The sequence below is a fragment of the Dipodomys merriami genome, unplaced genomic scaffold (assembly GCF_024711535.1).
Source record: "Dipodomys merriami isolate MVZ:Mamm:240054 unplaced genomic scaffold, mDipMer1.0.p SCAF_6, whole genome shotgun sequence".
Lineage (NCBI taxonomy): Eukaryota > Metazoa > Chordata > Mammalia > Rodentia > Heteromyidae > Dipodomys > Dipodomys merriami.
In genome coordinates this window covers 19432663-19453264 of record NW_027206179.1, presented here as the reverse complement: position 1 = coordinate 19453264, position 20602 = coordinate 19432663, and the positions used below count along the sequence as shown (strand labels likewise).

The following is a 20602-nucleotide window of genomic DNA, read 5'->3' as shown; positions in this document are numbered from 1 at the left end:
TCCACTTGTACACGCTAAGACTCAGGAAGGTCGAGAAACATTCCTATGATCTTATACTAACAACTGTCAAACCCTAAGTTTAAAAGTAGTCAGAGTACCTCAAAATGTCTCCAGTAATTTCTAGGGTATCATAGATAGATAGATAGATAGATAGATAGATAGATAGATAGATAGATAGATAGATAGATAGATAGATAGATAGATAGATAGATAGATGGATGGATGGATAGATAGATAAATACATACATACATATATGCATATGTATCTTGATATATATATACATATATAGTGCAATGAAATTACATTTTAGCAATTTATTTATATAGAACATTGATATTACCTTTGTTCTTTTATAAAACTACGAGCACTTAGAATTGGGGTCATATTTCATTTGCTGTAGCTTCCTTTTTATCAAGGATTGATATGATGATATGATTACTTGTTATTAACTGAATTGATATATAACATCTCCTATGTGCCAGGTTTTCCTTTGATTTGTATCATATATAATCTGTGTAGAATACATTTCAAAAACCATACTTTAAAATATTTTTTCTAAAAAGCATAATTCTAAAAAGACAATGAGTGAGCTTTTTACTTTATTTTGAAAAATATTTTTCCTATCAAGTGATCCCAGACTCTCATTCATGATATTAAAAATTAGATTTGTTCAATCCTTGCAGTATGTCCACTGTCTGAAGAATTTCTATTAACTCCAAAATAAGAAGGAATTCAAACTAAATGTGTGCTCATATGCATATGGATAGGACACACAATCATTCACGTATCATATTTTTTTTCACAAAATGTTAGTGAAGATAGTAGTGCAGGCTACCCTGGAACATGGTGAGTACCTGACTTAAAAGAATGCACAGCATAAAATAGTGATTGGTTGCATCTGCATCTTGAATGTCAAAATTAACATTACTAGACAATTATTCAATAGACGATGATTAATCAAAATGTAATTATTATTTTTGACCACCTTGGCTATATGTGAGCATATTGATTTGTTAATTTTAATTCTCCTCCTGCAGAAGTAAGGAGACTGTTTGGAAGCAGATGGACTTTGTAGCCCTTAAGATGGAAAGCAGGAAAGATAGAACTTTGAGAAGACTTAGGCTAAGGAGTGGATTCTAATATTTGCCTGAGAGTTTCAACATTTAAATGAAAATGTAATGCCGACTAATTCATACCACATTTAGCCACTTATGATCCAACTTATTTAGAGGGTTGATGTATTTTTCAGGCAGTTTGGAAAACCTTCAAAAAAAACCCACCAGTATATGAATTTACCCCCATTTGGACCTCCAACATAAAGAATGCAATTATCCAAGGAACTTCAAATGATATTTCTTTTCCTTTATGAATAAACTGCTTTGAGTTTAAAGAATTACAATTAGGAATTAATAATTTCAGTTAGCATCTATGATGCCAAATCTATAATTTTGTCTTCAAACAAAAATTTCTCAATAGAGAAGACATTAAGCAAAAATTAACAAGTGGTTTCTTTTTCATCCATTCAATTCTCTAAACAGGAAGGGATGACCTCCATACATCTAAGGTGCTAGACTCTGAGAACTTACAGATGGCAGTAATACTGTTTGATACATAATTATTTTGCAGTACCAAAAAGAAGCATGAACTTTTTATATGCAATTATCTATCAGCTTCTGTAGGGGAATGCTTCTAAGATACCTTCTTCAGATATCAAAGTCCAAGGATATTCAAATATATTATATAAAATGGGATACTATTTCATTGGACTTATCTACATTCTCTTGTATACTTGACATCATCTCTAGCTGATTTCTAGTACTTAATACTACTTAAATGCTGTGTAATATCAGTTATACAGATTTATTTCTGGAATAATGACAAGAAAAAGGTCTGCTCATGCTTATTACATATGCATTTAAGATATTTTTAATCTGTGTTTGAATTTGTGGATGCAGAACTTTTGGATACAAAAAGCTCAATGTATTTATATTTATATACAGTATACATTTATATTGATATCCAAGTTTAGAATAGGATAACTAGAAAGAGAAGAGGTCACATTGTTTGTCACAAGAAAAAATGAAGAGCAGTCTGGAAATTCTGGACAGCTCTAATTAGTGAGGAGAATTTTACTCATCAAAGGAGCGGGGACAGGGTTCTGAGAGTCAGGGAACAGCATAAGCACAGAACTAATATGGCCAAATCAGACAGAAGCAGGAACTGGCTGCTGAAAATCCTCTTGGGTGGTAGGGAGACACAAGAAAGGGTGGCTCTGGGCTGGATGGAGTCTGTGCATACATTTTCATTTGCAATGAAGACAAAAGAGATCTTGCAGCAATTATAAAGGAGAAGGATAACATGAACAAAAAGAGCCATGTAGTGAGAAATGTAAGCAGGCTGCAAAGTGTCTGGAGGGCAGGCTAGAGAAGGAAAAACAGAAAGGCCAGCAGGGTCCTGTGCTATCCATCTCTACCCTGCTTAGGGGAGAGAAACAAAGGCCAGGAGCTGGGCTCCCAACTCTGAAAATGACCCCAGCTTAGTTCTAGTGACTGTGCTGTCTTACAATGTCATGGTAGCTGGTATGGTAGCTCACTGACTTAAGTCAGCTGATAAAAATGACACCACTGTGCAGATACACTGTCCCCAAATGTCATTAGCTTTTACTTTGACACAAAGCTTCTTGCAGCTGGGGAGGTGTTTAATTCTACATAAGTGTTTAGCATCTCACAGACTCATGGGCATGGGAGGGCAATAAAGAAAAGAGGTTGGTTATGAATAACTGGCGTATCACCAATCAGCCTGAGGAGTGGAATTATCTCCACAATACTACTTTGAGGACAGTGTGTCCTCAGCATCGGTAGGCAGGAGCTGTACCACAGACCTTCCCATGTAACACACACAGTGGCACATCCTCCTTGCATTTGAATTGTTCCCAATTTCCAGACTCAAAGACTCATTCATATTCTCCCGGGGCTCAAATACAGAGTTCAAAGTCAAAGGTCTACAAGTTTCCGAATTTATGAACCACATTTCCCTGATAGCAGCATGGTGTGCTTCCTCACACTTCAACAAGGAAACTTACTGGCTTGTTGATCCAGAGTATGTCAGCATTGTCAGACAGAGACTCATCGGGACCAAAGTCAGTGACTGGCTGGGCCTCCACCCTGGAACTCTGCTTCCTTTTCAGCATGCTGAACTTAGCTTTGGCAAACAGTTACACAACCGCAGTCTGGGAAAAGAAAGAGAGAGTTTCACTCACCACCCAATCCCTCTTCATCTTCATCAAAACTTTGGGCCTTTCACCTATATTTGTGGAACTGAAGATCATACAGGTGGTTCTAGTGTATGTAACAAACATGTTTACGTAGACATTTTGAAAGGATAAGATTAAAATTTAATATTAATATAAGCTTGATTTCTTCCCCTGAATCTGATTATTTAGTAGTCATTAATTAAGTTCTCATGTTGTAAGTAGTTTTTCATGACTGGTAGTAAGTAGTTTTTCTTAATGACTGGTGTTGGACTTCTGGGGTAAAATAACTTGCTTCTCGAGATATATGCATGCTAAGGAAACTATTCTGAGCTATAACTACACACATATATCTGTACATATATCCCAGAACTGCCTCTAATTTATGCCTGAATAATTCTAACTAATTCAGATGAAATATCAGATTCTCTCCAGGGTTTTCTCCAGTGTTTTATTTCTTAACCAGCACTGGGTTTGAACTCAGAGCCCGGGTGCTGTCCCTTACTGTTTTTGCTCAAGGCTAACACTACATTTTCCAGCTTTTGGCTGGTTAATGGGAAAGTCTCACAGACTTTCCTGCCCAGGTTGGCTTTGAAACTCAGTCTTCATATGCCAGTCTCTTCAGTAGCTAGGAATACAGATATGAACTACCAGTGCCTGGTTCTCTTGTATTGCTTTAATATGACATTCACACACATCTGTGGCTAACAGTAGTCCTGAGTCAAAGTCAATTTTATCCATGTCAAGGATGGAGACAACCTTTCGACATGGAGTTTAATCTTTTCTCATGAGGGTTGTGATTGACTAAAGTCTCCAGCTACTCTGAAGTAGATTCTTCATTGAGGTGCACTGAAGAGGGAGAAGAGAATCTAGATTACCACCTTTCTCAATCAATCATTCACATGCTCGTAGATATGTCATGTCCTTGTGATCATTGCTACCACCTTACATACTTCAACCACTATTGAAGGAAGGCCTGCTATGTCAGCCCTTAGATGAAAAACGACAAATAAGTGAAATATAACATGAGAGGAGATGTTGTCAAGAAAACTGGTACTTGGTGAATCTGAGTCATCAGTGAGACTTCTACTTGATTAACAATAGCCATCCAATATTTGATAAGGGAGCCAAAAACATAGGTTGAAAGAAAGACAGCCTCTTTAACAAGTGGTTCTGGCCAAATTCGCTATCCACATGCAGAAAATTGAAACTAGATTTTATAGATAACCTTGCACCAGGATCAATTCAAACTGATCCAAGACCCCAATATAAGGTAAGGCCAGAAACCATGAACGAATGACACGAAAGTATAGAGGAAACACTATGGCTCCTAGGCACAAGAGGAAACTTTCTAAGTAAAGATCCAGAATCGTAACAAATCAAAGAAAACCTGGATGAATAGGATTTCATCAAACTTGAAAGTTTCTGCATGGCAAAGGACATAGCTAACAAGATAAATAGAGAGTCCACAGAAAGGGAGAAGATTTTCACCAGCTACACATCCAACAAGGGTCTAATATCCAAAATATACTTAGAGCTCAAAAAATTAAAGTCTTAAAAATAAACCCACAAAGAAACAATAAATGGGCTGATGTCTTAAAGAGAGACTTCTCAGAACAATTGAGTCTTAAAAGAAGGAAAGTATTTTAAGTATTTTTGGACATATATTTCAGTTTGGAGTGTATGTCAGTGATACATTAATCTTTACAATAGATGCAAGAAAGGGGACAGCTGGTCTTTATATGCATGCATAAGAAACTCTAGCCTCAAAGTATATAACTTGCAACACTATTTGAATATGAAGTATAAAGTATATAGTGTTGGTCATGGGGCTACTAACAGCTGTTAGGATAAACTGCAGATATCAGAGGAGGAAAGGAGTTCTCCCAGGCATGGGTGGCTATGAAAATACCAGGAAGATCACAGCCTCTCCTACTACAAAGCTGAGAGAAGAAATCCAAGGACAAGGAGTGCCACTCAGTCCTCACCGGAGCACAAGAACAAGAACGTCTGTGCACTGTGTACGCATATGTACAGTTGCAATTTTCACCAGGAAAGAAGATACAACACAGGAGCTCAGGACAAAGCAGCTTCAAATCTGATGCCCTGTATCTGAGCATCTACTACACTCCACACCTCAGTTCACCTGAGGAGGTACCTCTGCCGCACTCTCTTATTCCCAGAAGAAATCAAGCTACTTGTGAAGATGTGCGAAGTCTTTCTAGGCTTTTACTGACTTGAACACTGAGTTTAAATATGTGCTTTGCAGTGGGTTTCACTAATTAATTTTATTTTACATAATTGGAGTGAGGGACTCTTGACATCCATGTAAATGTATGCAGAATATTCAAAGATGTTTCTTCGATGTACTGTGGGGGAAAAAACATCTGGTGGCCTCAATTTGAGGAGCCTCTTAAATGACTGTCTCCAACTCATCCAAAGACTAGATGCAAAATCTTCTGGAAATCCTTCACGACAACATACCCAAAGGAAGAATATGAGTGGTTTCTCGATGAGTTTCAAAGATTATGTGAGAAATCTTATCGCCTTAGCTGTAATCTCTTTTCCATAGAGCCAGGGGAGATTAATGGACACATGAGTTTTATTCATCTTTCATTGCCAACATACTACCTGAAGCAAAACTGATGTGGATTGATTTATCCAGAGAACTATAAACCTAGAATTTAGTATTAAAAAAAATAGTATCAGTTTGGGCTCCATTTGGCTTATCAAGGCAGCACAACAACTACTGAATGATATTCCTTGCCATTCACTTTGAGATTAACTTTGCCTGAGGCCAAGAGGCCACCAAATCAAATAATGCTCTAGGAAAGATCCAAAGAGTTTGTCTGGCTACTGCGCACATAAGTTAGAGCTCAATATGAAGCTCCTGGAGTCCATGAAATTGTGACTGATCCAGCAATATTAAGTCTTATATAAAATATTCAATATCTAAGTCTTATATGTTATTCGGTTAGTAAAATAAATGAATTACAAACATATGAGGAATCTACATTGGTTTGAAAACAACTGAATGTAGTTATTTTCCTTTGCACTCAGTAATGTGTTACGCCTCCATTAATGTTGATTCAAGTGAGCACAAAAGACTATTCTCTGATAAAGACCGGGAGAGATATTTCAATATTCTAGGTAAAGTTAATATTTTGATAGGAAATTTCTTCTGTGTATCTTTGCCTTATCATGACTGTGTATTTATAAAACAGTGCACTTTGCAAAAGTGTTTGCAGAAGTGTCCTTCATCAGGGAGTGCACTAAGTTTGAAGAACAAGACTTTCAACAGCATTTTCACACTTCCTAGAAGGAGTTGCTATTTAAATTGCTTAGGATGGGGAGAGAGGCTACAATTATAAATATGTTCATTGACTAATTTTTTTTTACATGGAAACAGCTAACATCAACTCAAGGAGAAAACATACTCCGGTACTTTGTTCTGCTTTAAGTAGTTAATATCCTGTTTTTATCATCTATGATAGCAATTTTATTCTACATTTTGGTACATACCTTGCCTACTCCATTCCTGTCCTCTTGACCAAATTAAAAGTGAAAATTTTCAGTTTTCTTTCACCTATATGCTTGCATCACTATGGATCTTTTTTTCCTTCTTTTAAACTGTCTTAGCCTTGGTCTTGTAGTTTTGGAGCTCTTTTTCTATACTCTAAATTACAGTTTGTGGTATGTCTTCTCCCAGCTATTCTGTATTGCCTATTGTATTTACTCCTTAAACAATCACCTGCACTTCTGATTTCTACTATGATCTGATAGAGTTCCATGACCATTATTGAGCCATGTGTCTGGGCTGCTTCTCACAAACACAGGAAGAACACACCAACCTCCTTACCATTTAAAATCCAACCCCACAGACTGACATGGCTGTGGCATCCTTCTAGTTCATCCTTTCCTCTCCTGTCCCAAATCCTACTGCTCTGTACTCCTAACATCCTACATATAGAATTGTAGAGATAACATCCTTTCTCATTAAACATATTCTCAGTACCAACTGGTTTTGGTTTTTTAAATTTCTTATACATGCATTCATTCTAAGTATTAGGCTTCTTTCTAGGTCATAATACAAGTCTGAGTTGCATTTGTATTTATTTATTTGTTCATTTATTCATTCGCTTATTTCATGCTAGACAATAAACCTAGGATTTCTTACATATGGAACATGTCCTCTACCGTGGCCTACATTGTCAACCCTTGGGGCTTACTTTATAATAAATCCTCTTCTTTAAATCAAAATTTAACTTCCTATATGATCATTTAAATCTATGAAGAAAAAAATTCTGACACAATGCAACTTTCACTAATGATAAATGTCTAAAACTGATACAGAAGAAACATACTTCAATAAAAATACATATGCAAACCATCATATTGAATATTCAAAAGTTGAAAGATTTTTCTTTAAGATTTAATAATGTCAAGAATGTTTACTCTCATGGAGGTTCCTCAAAAGACTTCACATAGATCTCCCCTATGATCCAGCAATCCCACTTTTGGGCATTTACCCAAATGTTTACAAACAAGACCACACTAAAGCTACCAGCACAACTATGTTTATTGCAGCATTATTTACCATAGCTAAGATATGGAACCAACCCAGATGCCCCTCAGTAGATGAATGGATCAAGAAAATGTGGTATATATACACAATGGAATTCTATGCCTCCATCAGAAAGAATGACATTTCCCCATTTGTTAGGAAATGGAAAGGTTTGGAAAAAATTATATTAAGTGAAGTAAGCCAGGCCCAAAGAAGCATAGGTCCCATGGTTTCCCTTATTTGCAATATCTAGTATAGGTATGAGTCAAGCGGAAAAGGTCAGATAATGTGATGTTAGGAAAATGAACCCTTAAATATGTATTTTAATGTTTTCGTTTCTTTCATGCATGTGTTTCTAACGCATTTATAAGATTATTTCTTTGTTGCTTTGTATGTCCCTCCCCCACAGTGTAACCCCGGCTTTCACTATATTTGATGTCAGTATAACATGTGGAGGAGATGGGGACAAACAAGTCGTTTAAGGATTCAGGTGGACCTGTTGCAACAATGAGAAGTACAAAATGTCATGTCAAAACCAGCTTTACAATGTCGGTGTGGGGGGGGGGAGGGGGGTATAATTGGGTGGGGGGAGGGGGGAGGCGGGGAAGGGAAGTGAAGGGTAAACAAAGGAGGAGGCTGCAATGCTTGGTAAGAAATGTATGCATTATCCTGCCCATGTAATTGTAGCCCCTCTGTACAGTATGTTCTCAAATAAAATAACATACAATTAAAAAAAAAAAAAAGAATGTTTACTCTCTACATTGCTATTCAACAAAGTACCCGAGAAGTCATGAATGAGAAAGGAAGAATTTAAATTGTTACTGTTTGCAGATGACATAATCTCCTATATAGCAGACCTTAACGACTCTTCCAAAAATCTTGTTACAATTAAATGAACTCCGCAAAATTGCAAGACACAAAATAACAATTAAAAATCACCCAAGGAAGTGTAAATGAAAGCAATATCAAGTACAATGAAAACAATAAACACTGATAAAAGAAAATGAAGAAGACACCAGTAAATCAAAAGAATTATGTTCATGGATTTCAGATGAGAACAAAGTAAACCAGACCCAAAGAAAAATAGGTTCCATGGTTTCCCTTATTTGCAATAATTAGTATATGTCTAAGATAATCTTAGCAGATGAGCAGAATAGCCTAACAGCTATGTATATATGACCATATAAGATGATGCTATGCTAAGATAATGTCCAAGACATGGATACAAGAGGTTTTTCTTTGTTGTTGTTAATGTAGTAGGTGATTTTTTGTTTCTTTTGTATGTTCTTGCCCTTATGGTATATCCCCTGTTGTCACTGTATTTGATTTAGGTATTGTATAGACTTTAATCTGAATTAGGGAAGGGAAGGGAAACAACAAAATGGTGAGATAAAGGACAAGGGGAAACCAATGCAACAGCAATACTCGCAAGACAATATGCTGGAAATGATCTCTACCACTTGGGGGGGGAGGGTTGAGAGGGAGGAAAAATAGCAGAAAATTGAGGTAAGGGGCCACAAGGTTGACAAGAAATGTACTTATTACCTTACCTATGTAACTGTGATCACTCCATGCGTCATGTTGATTTTTTTTAAAAAGTGAACTTCCTAATACTTCTGATGCAATCTTTTCCTACAACCCAGGAAATTACAGCTTATCACTTATTCACTTACTTAAGCACTCATTCATTCATGCAGAAAATACTACATACCCACTATGGCACTGTCAGGGCAGTATGTGCTCAATGTATGGCAGAGAATGACAGAAGCATTCTTGCCTTGTTATTTAAATGTATGTGTTAAGGGCACTGAACCCACAGTTTTTACTTGAACTCCCTTTGATGGCCTCAAGTTGTCCAAACGTTTATGCCAGTCATCTGTACTCCAACCTCCCTCAGCTACTTCATCCCATCTGTGTTCTCTTTGTGGCCTGTGGCCAATCACACATCAGTCGTCCCTAACTACTTAATTTAACTCACTGGCCATTTTTGTTTGTACACATGAGTTGTGATAACTGAAAGGTTTAATATTTGAGAAGAAAAGTATAAATGAGAGCAGCATAGCATTTTAGTGACTTACAGAACATATATATATATATATATATATATATATATATATATATATATATATATATTTCTAGAAAAATCATAAAAGAAAACAGCAATCTCACCCATACATACATACACACACATATGTGCTAAAATGTTTTGGAGACATGGCAGTAATAAAGGTAAAATAGTGAACTTGTTGGTTTATTTCACCCCATGTATGTTTACTATGATGTGAAAACAGACCCTTTCTATTAAAAATGTTTATTGAGGACTTACTATGTTGCCACACCTGCTTTTAAGGTATCGTGTTCAATTCCTATAAGAGCTATTTTACAAGTTGAGAAAACTTATTCATAAAGATTATCCATGTATGGACCAAGATGATGTATTAGAACCACCAAATTTAAACAAAGCATGTCATATAACAGGCAGATTATAATAAGAAAGTTATCTTTTATTACTTTTTAGAGTTTTTTTTGCCAGTCCTGGGGCTTGAATTCAGGGCCTGGGCAGTGTCCCTGAGCTCTTTTGTTCAAGGTTTGTGCTCTACCACTTGAGCCACAGCACCATTTGTGGCTTTTTCTGTTTATGTGTTGAAGAATTGAACCTAGGGCTTTATGCATGCTAGGCAAGCATTCTACCACTAAGCCACATTCCCAGCCCAGAAAGTTGCCTTTTAAACATAGTTTAATTACATAATCTTGTGATCATAAACTCTATTTAGAATCCATCAACGTTTGTGAAATAGTAAAGACATTTACCATCTCCTAAAGCTGAATCTATTTTTATTATATGATTGATTTCATAGATTTTTTTTCCTGGTACATACTTATTAACAATACCTATTATTTTCTGGTAAGAAAGTTAAGCTTCTCATCTAATTCAAATATTACTTTTTGTTTCTGAAGCTATTAATGATTTACTCATATTTTCCCTTTGAAGATAAATCCAACATGGGTTCTAGTGTATTTTTACTACATTTTTCTCAATTTTGACAGAAAAAGAGTGAAAGAATTTTCTTACTCCATCTAATAATCTCACTTCATGTAGTTTAGACAGATTTCTTCAGTTCCCAAAGTGATAGATTTCTTAATTTCCTGGAGTTGGCATTTGTCTCATAAATTCTTAACTGAATATGCTAAGATTGCGGAGACTAGAAAACAGATTCCTCTCATATAGGGCAAGAGGAATTTGTATCCATCTGCAAAGATTGCACTAGGGCAATAAAAAAAGGTATTTGTTGAAAGGAGTCTTTCTGTCTGACTCAACATCCAAAGTCCAGGTCTCAGCCTACCTTATTTCCCCCTGCAGTACTCTCTGTTCCTCCATTTTCTGATGCAAGATTATTCAATATGTAAATGTTAAACAAAAAATGTGGGCTTATTTTCTTTCAAATTTTAGGTAAAATACAATGAAGGTATACTGGTATGTTTCTAGAATTTATTCTTAAGGAAAAATCCATACGAAATGAATGTAACCAATTAGAAATGGCTGTTTATGTCATGGAAAGAACTGTCACCCAAAAGCTTTTCAGCTTCCCTCCTGCTGCTCTGAGGAACACTGCCTAGTGAGTGAGTGTGAAAAAGTGTCTCTCAGCTGCCTGGAAGCTTTTGCAATAGATTATGTCCAAGGTGACCTCCAATGGTAAAGTGGATTAATACTGCCGAAGACATTCATATGTTCATATATTTGGTCATCTCTCCAGGTAGAGTAGTGGTCCATTACTCCTGCACATAATTTAGGACAGAAGCAAGTTTAAGCATTATGCATTCATTTCCTTTTGCCTGAAAGCTACAAATAAATACATAGGCAGACCATTTGGAGCTCTTAACATCTTAAGTATTATCTCCACTGCACAAGTTAAAAATTGGAGGAAAATATGTCCAGACCATAGAGAGTTAGAAGCAAGTTTAGAGTACAAGTAGAGTCTATTTTGTTGGGAGAAGAAAGGTAGGGGAAACAGAGAAAGAATAGATGGAGAATTTATCTTTTGCATCTTAAGACACTTTATATTTCCAAACATTTGGCAACAGTGATGTGTTCATTGTTTTTCTAATTTTTAAAATTGGATATACTCAAAAATAAATTAATGAATCAATAAGTAAGAGTAAATGTAAAATATTTTTAAAATCAAGTTTAAAACATTTACATTTAACATTGGCTAAGGGCTTACACTGCATGAAGCTAAGAACTCTGCATGAATTATTTCCTCTACGTCTACCCATGCCCCATGAGGCAGAGTATCTTGTTTCTATTTTACCCTGAAACAGAGACCTGGAGCAGGTACATGCCCTGCTAGGGTCACACAGCAAGTGTGTGTTCCACTGTCAGAGGGTCAGGTTCTGTCCACTTTGATTCCCATGATACTCCTGTTGTGTTGTCTTTAAATCAAGACCTTCCAAGAGCTATCTCTTGATAGAGAGTTGGGAATAGAGCTTTCTCTATTCCCAGAGAAAAGAGACGGGAATCTCTCGGCGCCTGTCTCTCCTAGGTCTAGGCGGAGGAACTGAGGTAGGACATGCCTGTCCCTTGACCTTCAGTACAGGGCCTCACAGCCGTCTCCAGTGATCTTCCTTCCCTCAGTCTCCTGGAGCCCTTTTGCCCACAGACTTCCATGGTCTGGAAGTGCCTTTTCCTCCCAGTTGGCCTCTGCTTGGAGAGAAGGCAGGCAGCTGGATTGTTTGCACTGTGAAACACAGCCTGCAGTCCTGTGTTTCTAGGCAACATCAATGCAGAGAGCATTTCTGTTAGCAGGCGAAGTAAGACATCCTCAAAAATTTGACCCCTGGGGTATCAAAGCTGCAACGTGTGTTGGCACAGCTGAGGAGTTTCTTTCTTCCCAGGCCACCCCATTTCCAATAGCTATGAAATCCTTGTAGTTGTTCTCAGTCTGTGTTTGTTTGGAAGTCAATAGCCTGATTTAAGGTGGCTCATTCTCATTCTTTCTCTCTTGTTCTCCCTTTCTCTCTCTCCTTGGTCTTTTTCTCTTTCTCTCCTTCTGTTCCCTCTCCTTTTCCTTTCCATCTTTCCCTGCCTTCTTCCTCCAAATGCTGTTTGCTTGGGGATCCATGATCATCTCTTCGACCCTCACTAACTCAGCATGTAGCTATGCAAAAGCAGAACCAAGCAGACCTGCCAAGGCCACCCAAGGTAGGTGGCCTCACAAAGGAAACAAAGGAAGCCAAAGGGTTCCAAGGCCCATCTCTAAAGATATCCTCTGCTTTCCTCTGCTTTTTGTCAACATACTGATTAGAAACAGAAAATGGATCCTCACTCTTTCTACTGAATTTAATCCTTAAATTCCAAAGAAAAGCAGTTCATTATTTTTCCCTTCCTGTGTCTTTCTAAAACACTGTTTTTACTTCACTAAGGAGTGTTCTATTTAATTTTTTTCACTGTAAACTCTAACATTTCTTTAACCTCTAAATATTATTGGGTTTGTTATTTTCTTACTGTGGTAATTATATTTTGCATATCTCATCTCTGAACAGATTCCCCATGTCAATGCTATTAACTATGGGCAAGATGTTCAACCTCAGGGCTGTAGACCATCTCACCTTGCACATGGATGCTTTACATAGTGATTACCACCTTCCTAGTCCTCCTACCTCCCAGCCCCTGGAAAGTTCTGTTTACTCTGTGCTTCTAGGAGTTTGATTACGCTAGATTCCAGTTGGATCACAAAGTGAAGAAGTCAGGTTGCACATGAAGGCAAAGCAGTCAAGTCTCAACCTCTGTTCAGGAAATCCAGGCAGCCAATTTCAGAATCCTCTGTCCTTTGTCACCCTTCACAAAATGCCAGAAGCTTCCAACTTTCTCACCACTCAATAGTTCAGTGATAAATGAGCTGCCACTATTATCCAACTATGAAGAATGAGGGGACATTCATGTAGAAGAATGTGTGCATGTGTGAGCATGGGGTTGGAGGCCTTGTCCATGCTAAGCAAGTGCTCCATCCTTGAGCTACTTCTCAGCACAAGTTATTGTTTTTGGTTTTGTTTGGGTTTTTTTGGTTATGGGTTATTATTTTTGTAGTGTTTGACTACTATGTATTTCTTATCACTTTTACTTTCCACTCTGATCCATAAAAGTATTATCCTCTGATACATTTTCAGGGACCATTCATTTTAGAAATTATTGTTGAACTTTTCCCTGCTAATTTAGAAGAGGGCTGCAAAGCCAGGGTAAACAATTCATTTGTGTAGAGGTAATGTTTCCAAAGTTCGATCAGTGTGCAGATGGGCTATTTTCCTTCTTATTTTCTTTTTTTTTTATTGTGAAAATACCGTATAGAGGGGTTACAATTACATGGGTGAGATAATGAGTACATTTCTTATCAAGCATTGTTGCCTCCTCCTTTGTTTCCCCTTCCCATCCCTTCCCATCTCTCCCTCCCTCACTACTTCCCCCGGCCAAAGTTGTAAAGTTCGTTTTTGACATAATGACTTGTACATCTCATTGTTGCAATGGGTCCACCTTATCCCTATTTAAACAATTTGAGTTTTTCCCTTCCCCTCCACATATTATACCAACATCAAATACAGTGAATACAGGGGTTATACCATGGGGGAGGGACATACAAAGCAACAAAGAAATCATCTTATAAATATGTTAGAAACAATCTTGTGAAAGAAAAAACATTTGAATACTTATCTTGGGGTTCATTTCACCTAACATCAACTTATCTGACCTTTTTTCAAACTCAAAGCATTCACCGGGCTCTATCTTGATGCTGGCTATGTTTTACTTATTTTCCTGGCACAAAATAACCAATTTTGATCCATATATTTGGGTATTTTTTAATCTGAAATGATTACTTTTAGATTCACTTACTTTACAACCTGGCTGCTTTCCATTTGCTCTGTTCTCTGTCAGGAGGAGCAGGTGTCTCTGTCACTGTTGGCTGGCTTCCATGTATACCACCCCATCACACACAGAGTCTTACTCTTTCTCTTGATCTCCCCGTAAGTGACTCCTTTGGCTACAGGCTTCTGGCCTTTTGTACCTCCCTCCCTGGAATCCTGCTGCTCCCCAGCCTTCTGGTCTCACTGGGTCAATGCCCACCATGGTGCATGTTCCATTTGGACAGGCTTCATTTGCTCTGGGACCTCATGGAGGATTGTATCTGAATTGCATCAGAAGTCAAACATCTATCTGTCTTACCAAGCCTGCTCTCAACTTTAACCTTCATTCCTTCATGCTGGGAAGGAAGGGTCTCTTGGCTTTCTCTGACATAATTTTTGTACAGCTCTCTTAAGATATTAGGAACTGACCCTTAGTTTTGCCCAACAGTCCAGTTCTATCTCTGCTAAACTGATCATAAAGAACTTGTGCCTTGTGGCTTTACCTGCAAGTGATTTTTTTTTTACTCTATGAAATTCCTATGACATTCATTTAAGCCTAAGGAGGAAAGCAAAGCAACACTAGACCAATCTGAATAGTCACTTTTCCAAAAATATATTCCATTTACATTATTTTTTATCAGCTTTCAATTTTTATGACCTTCCTACTTTCATTTTACCATAAGAGTGTGCATTTTATCATCTAGTTTTCAGATGAGTTTGTTAAAGGTGAAGTGTTTATATGGCACAAAAATCTTTATCCCAAGTCATTTTATCTTCAATAAGACTTATAGGGAGGGGGTTCACAAAACCTTTCTAAAAGGGAGGGATTTAAAGTATGCTAAGCATAGAATTCAAAATTTTAGTTGGAAGTCATTAGGAAGCCATTCTGAGATATAGAGCGATAGCTCTGATTATGTATGTATAAAATAATATTTTGATGTAAACATACACATATATAAATGTATATGCATATAGCCACAATAATTTAGAGACTCTTTTTACAGGAATATATAATTACATTTTTCAAAAGACCATAAAATAGTAATAAATCATTGGACTATATCTATTAGGAGATTGTTTATAATGAAGAAAAATTGGTTACAGCAAATGTCCTATAGGCAAAAGCTATCTAACATTTGGTATAGTGCTCTATGGCCACATCCATTAAAAAAATAAGATTTTAAATGTGTGTGACAAACATTAAACAGAAAGGCCAGTGTGAAAGTACAATGTGATAAGTACTCCTTGATAAAGTCTTGATCTCTGAAAGACTAGAGGTAACACGTAGATGCTGCCATCAGCTGTGTTAGCTGGTCAGAACTATCAGATTTTTTATAAACTTGTCGCCAATCTTCTGTTATCTCGATCTTCTTTTAAATTCAAAAGAAATTTAAATGTTTCCTCCCGGAAAAGTTCTGAAAGTGTACACCTTCTTGGGCTGGTGCCGGAGCCAGGTAAGAATCTCATGTGACAGTCAAGTTCTAAATGTTGTTGATACCTTTAGGGGGAATAACGTATTCTTTCTTGAAGCTCAAGACCATTTTACCCTAAACCCCAAGAAGAAGACAGAAGATCTTACTGTGCATGCAACTGCTTAACCATCTCTCTCCTCCCAGATTCCTAACTGGGCCCATCTCTTTTTCCTACTGGGTATTCAGGTTCTGGCCCAATGCTTGGCTTTCATCAGAATACAATAGTGTAGATGTGATTTTCTTTTTATTTTTCTCACAGTCTCGAAATCCCATCTCTATTCCCCAAGGATAAACTTAAGTAGCCATAAAAATTCTGACATTGTCTTATTACTGGTAAACCAATATATAAGCATGTACACAGATATAGACTCAATCACATATGCAGGTTAAGGACAAAAAAAAAAAGTGACTGGAACACATTGCAAAGAAATGCCATGCCCAGAAAATAAAGCAGCAGAAGGCCTTACATTAAGGCCTTCTAAGCTGTAAGAAAATGATACTATTATCGTGTAAAGGTACATTTTTTTCCCTCTTGAATAACTTGTAAGTTACATCCAAACTCATAACTCTATTGTCAGCATTTCACAAGACATGGCTTCTCTTCACTTTCTGGAGAGTTCAAGCATAGTCCTTTTCAGCCTATTTTTGTGAGGATGTCATGTCTTCAACAAAGCAGGTAAGAGAATAAAATGGGCCTTTCCACATTTCTCCTCCTTCATACTGTCTAGTTTTAGCAATGGCTTAAAAACTCCAATGTAGAATGCCACACTGGATGAAAATCAACCCATTAAAACATACTGGTGTGCAGGTTTGGAAAGCCTTGATCCTTATTCAGAATTATCACTGGATGCAAACAAAAAACTAAAACAAAACAAAACAAACTTCTTGTGTTGGAGATAAGTGTCATCATACACCTTCCCTTCTTCCAGGTAATATCAAGCCACAGTTGTAGCTATGAACACAGGAACCATCAATTTAACACGCAAACTACAAAAAAAGGCGGGGGGGGGGACCATCCACCTGTTCACTGTTGACATCCTGGCAACTCAGACATTTCGCTCTCACTAGGGATGTGAGGCCTAGGTACTGTCTACCAAACCAGATGAAGCCTGAATCCCTCCAAGGCCTGACAGGCAGTTGTGTTCACACATCCTGCCACACCACAGTGCTGGAACACTTAACTGTACCTGAGACAAGAAAGATCTGTGTGTCGGTGTCCATTTAGAGGACACACTGTGCTGAAAGCAGCATCTGATTCGGCGGCATTCTGGCCTGGATTCCAGCCAGGCCATCCACGCCGGGCCCTCAAACGTTCAATGACAAAATGGTGTTGCAGGGGGCGGGACAGGCCCCATGACAGCCTCTCAACCAGGACAACAAAGCAAAGGAAGGCCATCTACAAGCACCAGTGAGGGTGGGGCTGAGCCCTTCCAGAATCCGGCTGGAGCCCAGGGTCCTGGTGCACCGGGGATGTCCCCAAAGCGGGTCCACGGGTCCCCTGCCCCGGCTCCACCTCGGCCACCTGCTCCCCACCACCACCTGCTGGGTCGGCCTGCCAGGCGGTTGGGCCTGGGCCCCCGGGCTGCTGGGCCCGGCGGTCCCGGGTCTCCAAGGCGAAGGCTCCCCGGGGTGGCAGGGCTCGGGGAGCAGCCGAGGGCACACGCCCGCCCTGGTGGCGGGGCTCCCTGTTCCCACCCCGCACCTCGCCCCCGGGGCCTCCCCGGCTCCCACCCCGCGCCGCCCAGGGCTCAGCCCGGTCTCCAGCGCGGCGGGGCACCGGGCGGGCGTTGCCGCAACCTCTCGGGGCACCAGCGTCCGTGACCAACCTGTAACCCGGGCGCTCGGAGCGGTCATGGTGCGGGGCGCGCGGCCTCTGCGGGCGGCGGGCGGGATCCCCGGTGCGGGGCGCTGGGCTCCCGGCGGGCGGGTGGGTGGGAAAGGTGCGGGGTCGGTGCGGGGGCGCTGGGCGGAGCGTGGACGTTGCCCCCGCACCTAAGGCGGCGGCCGCGGCGGCTGCTCCGGCAGCGGCGCTCGGCAGGGCCCGGGCCGCGGCTCCGCGCGCCTCCGCTCAGCCCGGCGGGGTGGGGGCGGGGGGCGGGAGGGTGGGGTGCGGGGAGTTTGCGGGCTCCGGGGCCTTGGATGATTTTGTCTTTGCTCTCTCGGACTTGGCTTTGGCTGCAGGGGCCGGCGCTGCGGGCGGTGGCCGGCCGCGCGCAGAGCGGGAATCCCGGGTCCTTCTCCCCCCAGCCGCCGCCACCGCGTCAGCCACGCAGCCACAGCTGGGCGTTCGCCCAGGGCCGTCCCGGGGTCTCCCGCACTTACGCCCTCCCACACCTGTCTTGACGGGGTACACGCGAGGCCCGGGGTGCGTGCCGGGAGCCCCCAGTGTGGGGATGAATGAAACAGTGAAATCATGGAGGCATCCATCCCTGCTCCTCTCTGAGGCTGCTAACGAGGCTGCCATCCTCCTTAGAGCCATGTCACCAGGCAGAGGAGACTGGAAGTCCATTCACCAATGATGGCCGTGGGTCACCCCCGTGGAAGGATGGGCCTCCTGGAGCTGCCAATGGAGCAGGTTCAGGGCCCGTCTTGGGCCATGAAGCACCCGCTCGGAATCAGAGCAGAGAAGCCGAAACAGCCAGGCTACCCACAGATGCACAGAGGCTGGCATCGTGCCAGGTCAGATATACACCACCAGGAAATGTCTGGCCTATGAGTTAGATCTCAGGGACGCAGGCACCTAGGGGAGAGAGAAAGCAGAACGGAGCTTATTCTAAAAGAGAGTAGGCACATAGAGAGATACATAGGTTAGGTAGGCAGACAGACAGACAGGCAGACAGACAGACAGACAGACAGACAGACAGACAGACAGACAGACAGACAGACAGACAGATAGATAGATAGATAGATAGAAAGATAGATCCAATCAGAAGGAGGCTAAGGGGAAATTATTTCCTGCTTGCTAACTCACTCATGGTGGATTCTCAAGTTCAGAATTCTGACTAGACAGAATTAATGTTTTAATGAAGACATTGTACAGCATGACTCCCGATTTGCGTGCTCAGGGGAAGGAGAGAAGGTACCTAGAAGAGATTTTCTGACTTGTGCAGCCCCAAAGACCCCCCTTAGCCCTGTCTTGGGTGTTTAAGGTGTTATAGGGGAATTCGATCAGCGAGCTACAGAGAAGCCACACTGTAAGAGGTAGAATTGGGAGTCTTTATTAGGAAGCCAGAGACCGAGGCTGACTCATGGCCCAAAGAAGCTGCAGCCCCAATGTTGTTAGCACAAAGTTTATAAAGGGTAAAATCACATGGAGACAGATGTCACCTATGGTATAGGGAGTAGCAAAGCATGTTTACGGAAGCAAAACAAGCCAGTTATGGGTTAACTAAGGGGGGCAAGCAGTTGGGGTTCATTAGAGGTTAACTAGGGAGAACAATCAGGAGTGGAGATTTCTGGGAATCCAATAATCTTAACAATCAGGAGTAAAGGATAGGGGTTTCCTGGAGTCTAACAATCCATGACATATCTGCAGTTCTCAGGATGACCTATGCTCCATCTATAGTTTTGGAGTGAAATATCCCTGGTAAACCCATTCAGGTGTTAAGATGCTATGGGGGCAAGATAGGATCGCTTAGGCCCAGGATCCATATTTCAAGGGAAGTAACAAATATGCTAAGTTTCTGCGGAAAGAACTTCTGGGTTGATGGAATCCCCTTGTAGTTAGTGTTAGTCCATTTTCAAGACAAACCATTTGATCCCAAGTGGGAAATTACCAGTGGCTTGCTTGCATAGGGATAGGGACCTAGGGATGTGACAGAGTTTTTGCACTGGAAATTCAAAGACAAGCAGAACCCATTAGAGGGGAAGTAGCAGTAGGGGATGACTGCACCACAATAAAATGAGAAAATGGGTAGAAACTGTGTGTAAGGCAGCAAGCACAAATCCAGAAGAGCTTTCTCATCACCAAGAACAAAGTGAGGCAGAGACAGCTAAAAACCGGCTTCTCAAATTCAACCAATCACAGTAAGTATATATATTCAAGTTACCCAATAGGAAGTAATTTCACTGACACAGTGTACTGGAGAGAATGTAAACCCTATCTTCTCAGACCAATAAGCAGCTGGGGGAGAAGTCCTCATGTGCTATGGCTACAGCTGCTCGTTGTAATTGTGGAGACCGTGCTTACCATCAGACACACATCAGATCTTGCAAGACCGCCATTAAAGTCTAACTTTTGCTGCAGTTCTTGTCTCTGAGTCCTTCTGTTGTGTTTTCTAGATGTCGTGCTTTCTATGATTTAGACATCATGGGTGTTTTCTAGATGGATATCTTGAATAAATCCTTGTGTTCTCATGGGTCAATGTCTCTAGGAAACAATAAAACATTTGTTCATAATGTAAACATTGTAAGGCTTCTAG

The 20602-nt window shown here is 40.2% G+C and overlaps 1 protein-coding gene across 3 annotated transcripts in view; it reads right to left on the bottom strand.

Moving 5' to 3' along the window:
- Nalcn (sodium leak channel, non-selective) overlaps nucleotides 1-20386 on the bottom strand; it is a 230975-nt gene extending 210589 nt beyond the window's left edge. For 2 of the 3 annotated variants that reach the window (XM_070002668.1, XM_070002670.1), the window contains exons 1-2: nucleotides 18008-18109; nucleotides 3084-3230 (exon numbers count right to left, since the gene is read on the bottom strand). In XM_070002668.1, coding sequence (XP_069858769.1) covers nucleotides 3084-3191 — 108 coding nt within the window. In that variant the 5' untranslated portion in view covers nucleotides 3192-3230; nucleotides 18008-18109. Of the gene's footprint in view, nucleotides 1-3083; nucleotides 3231-18007; nucleotides 18110-20370 lie in introns of those variants that run through there. The other variant, XM_070002669.1, reaches the window with a different exon arrangement.
- Between the last annotated feature and the right edge of the window lie 216 nt (nucleotides 20387-20602).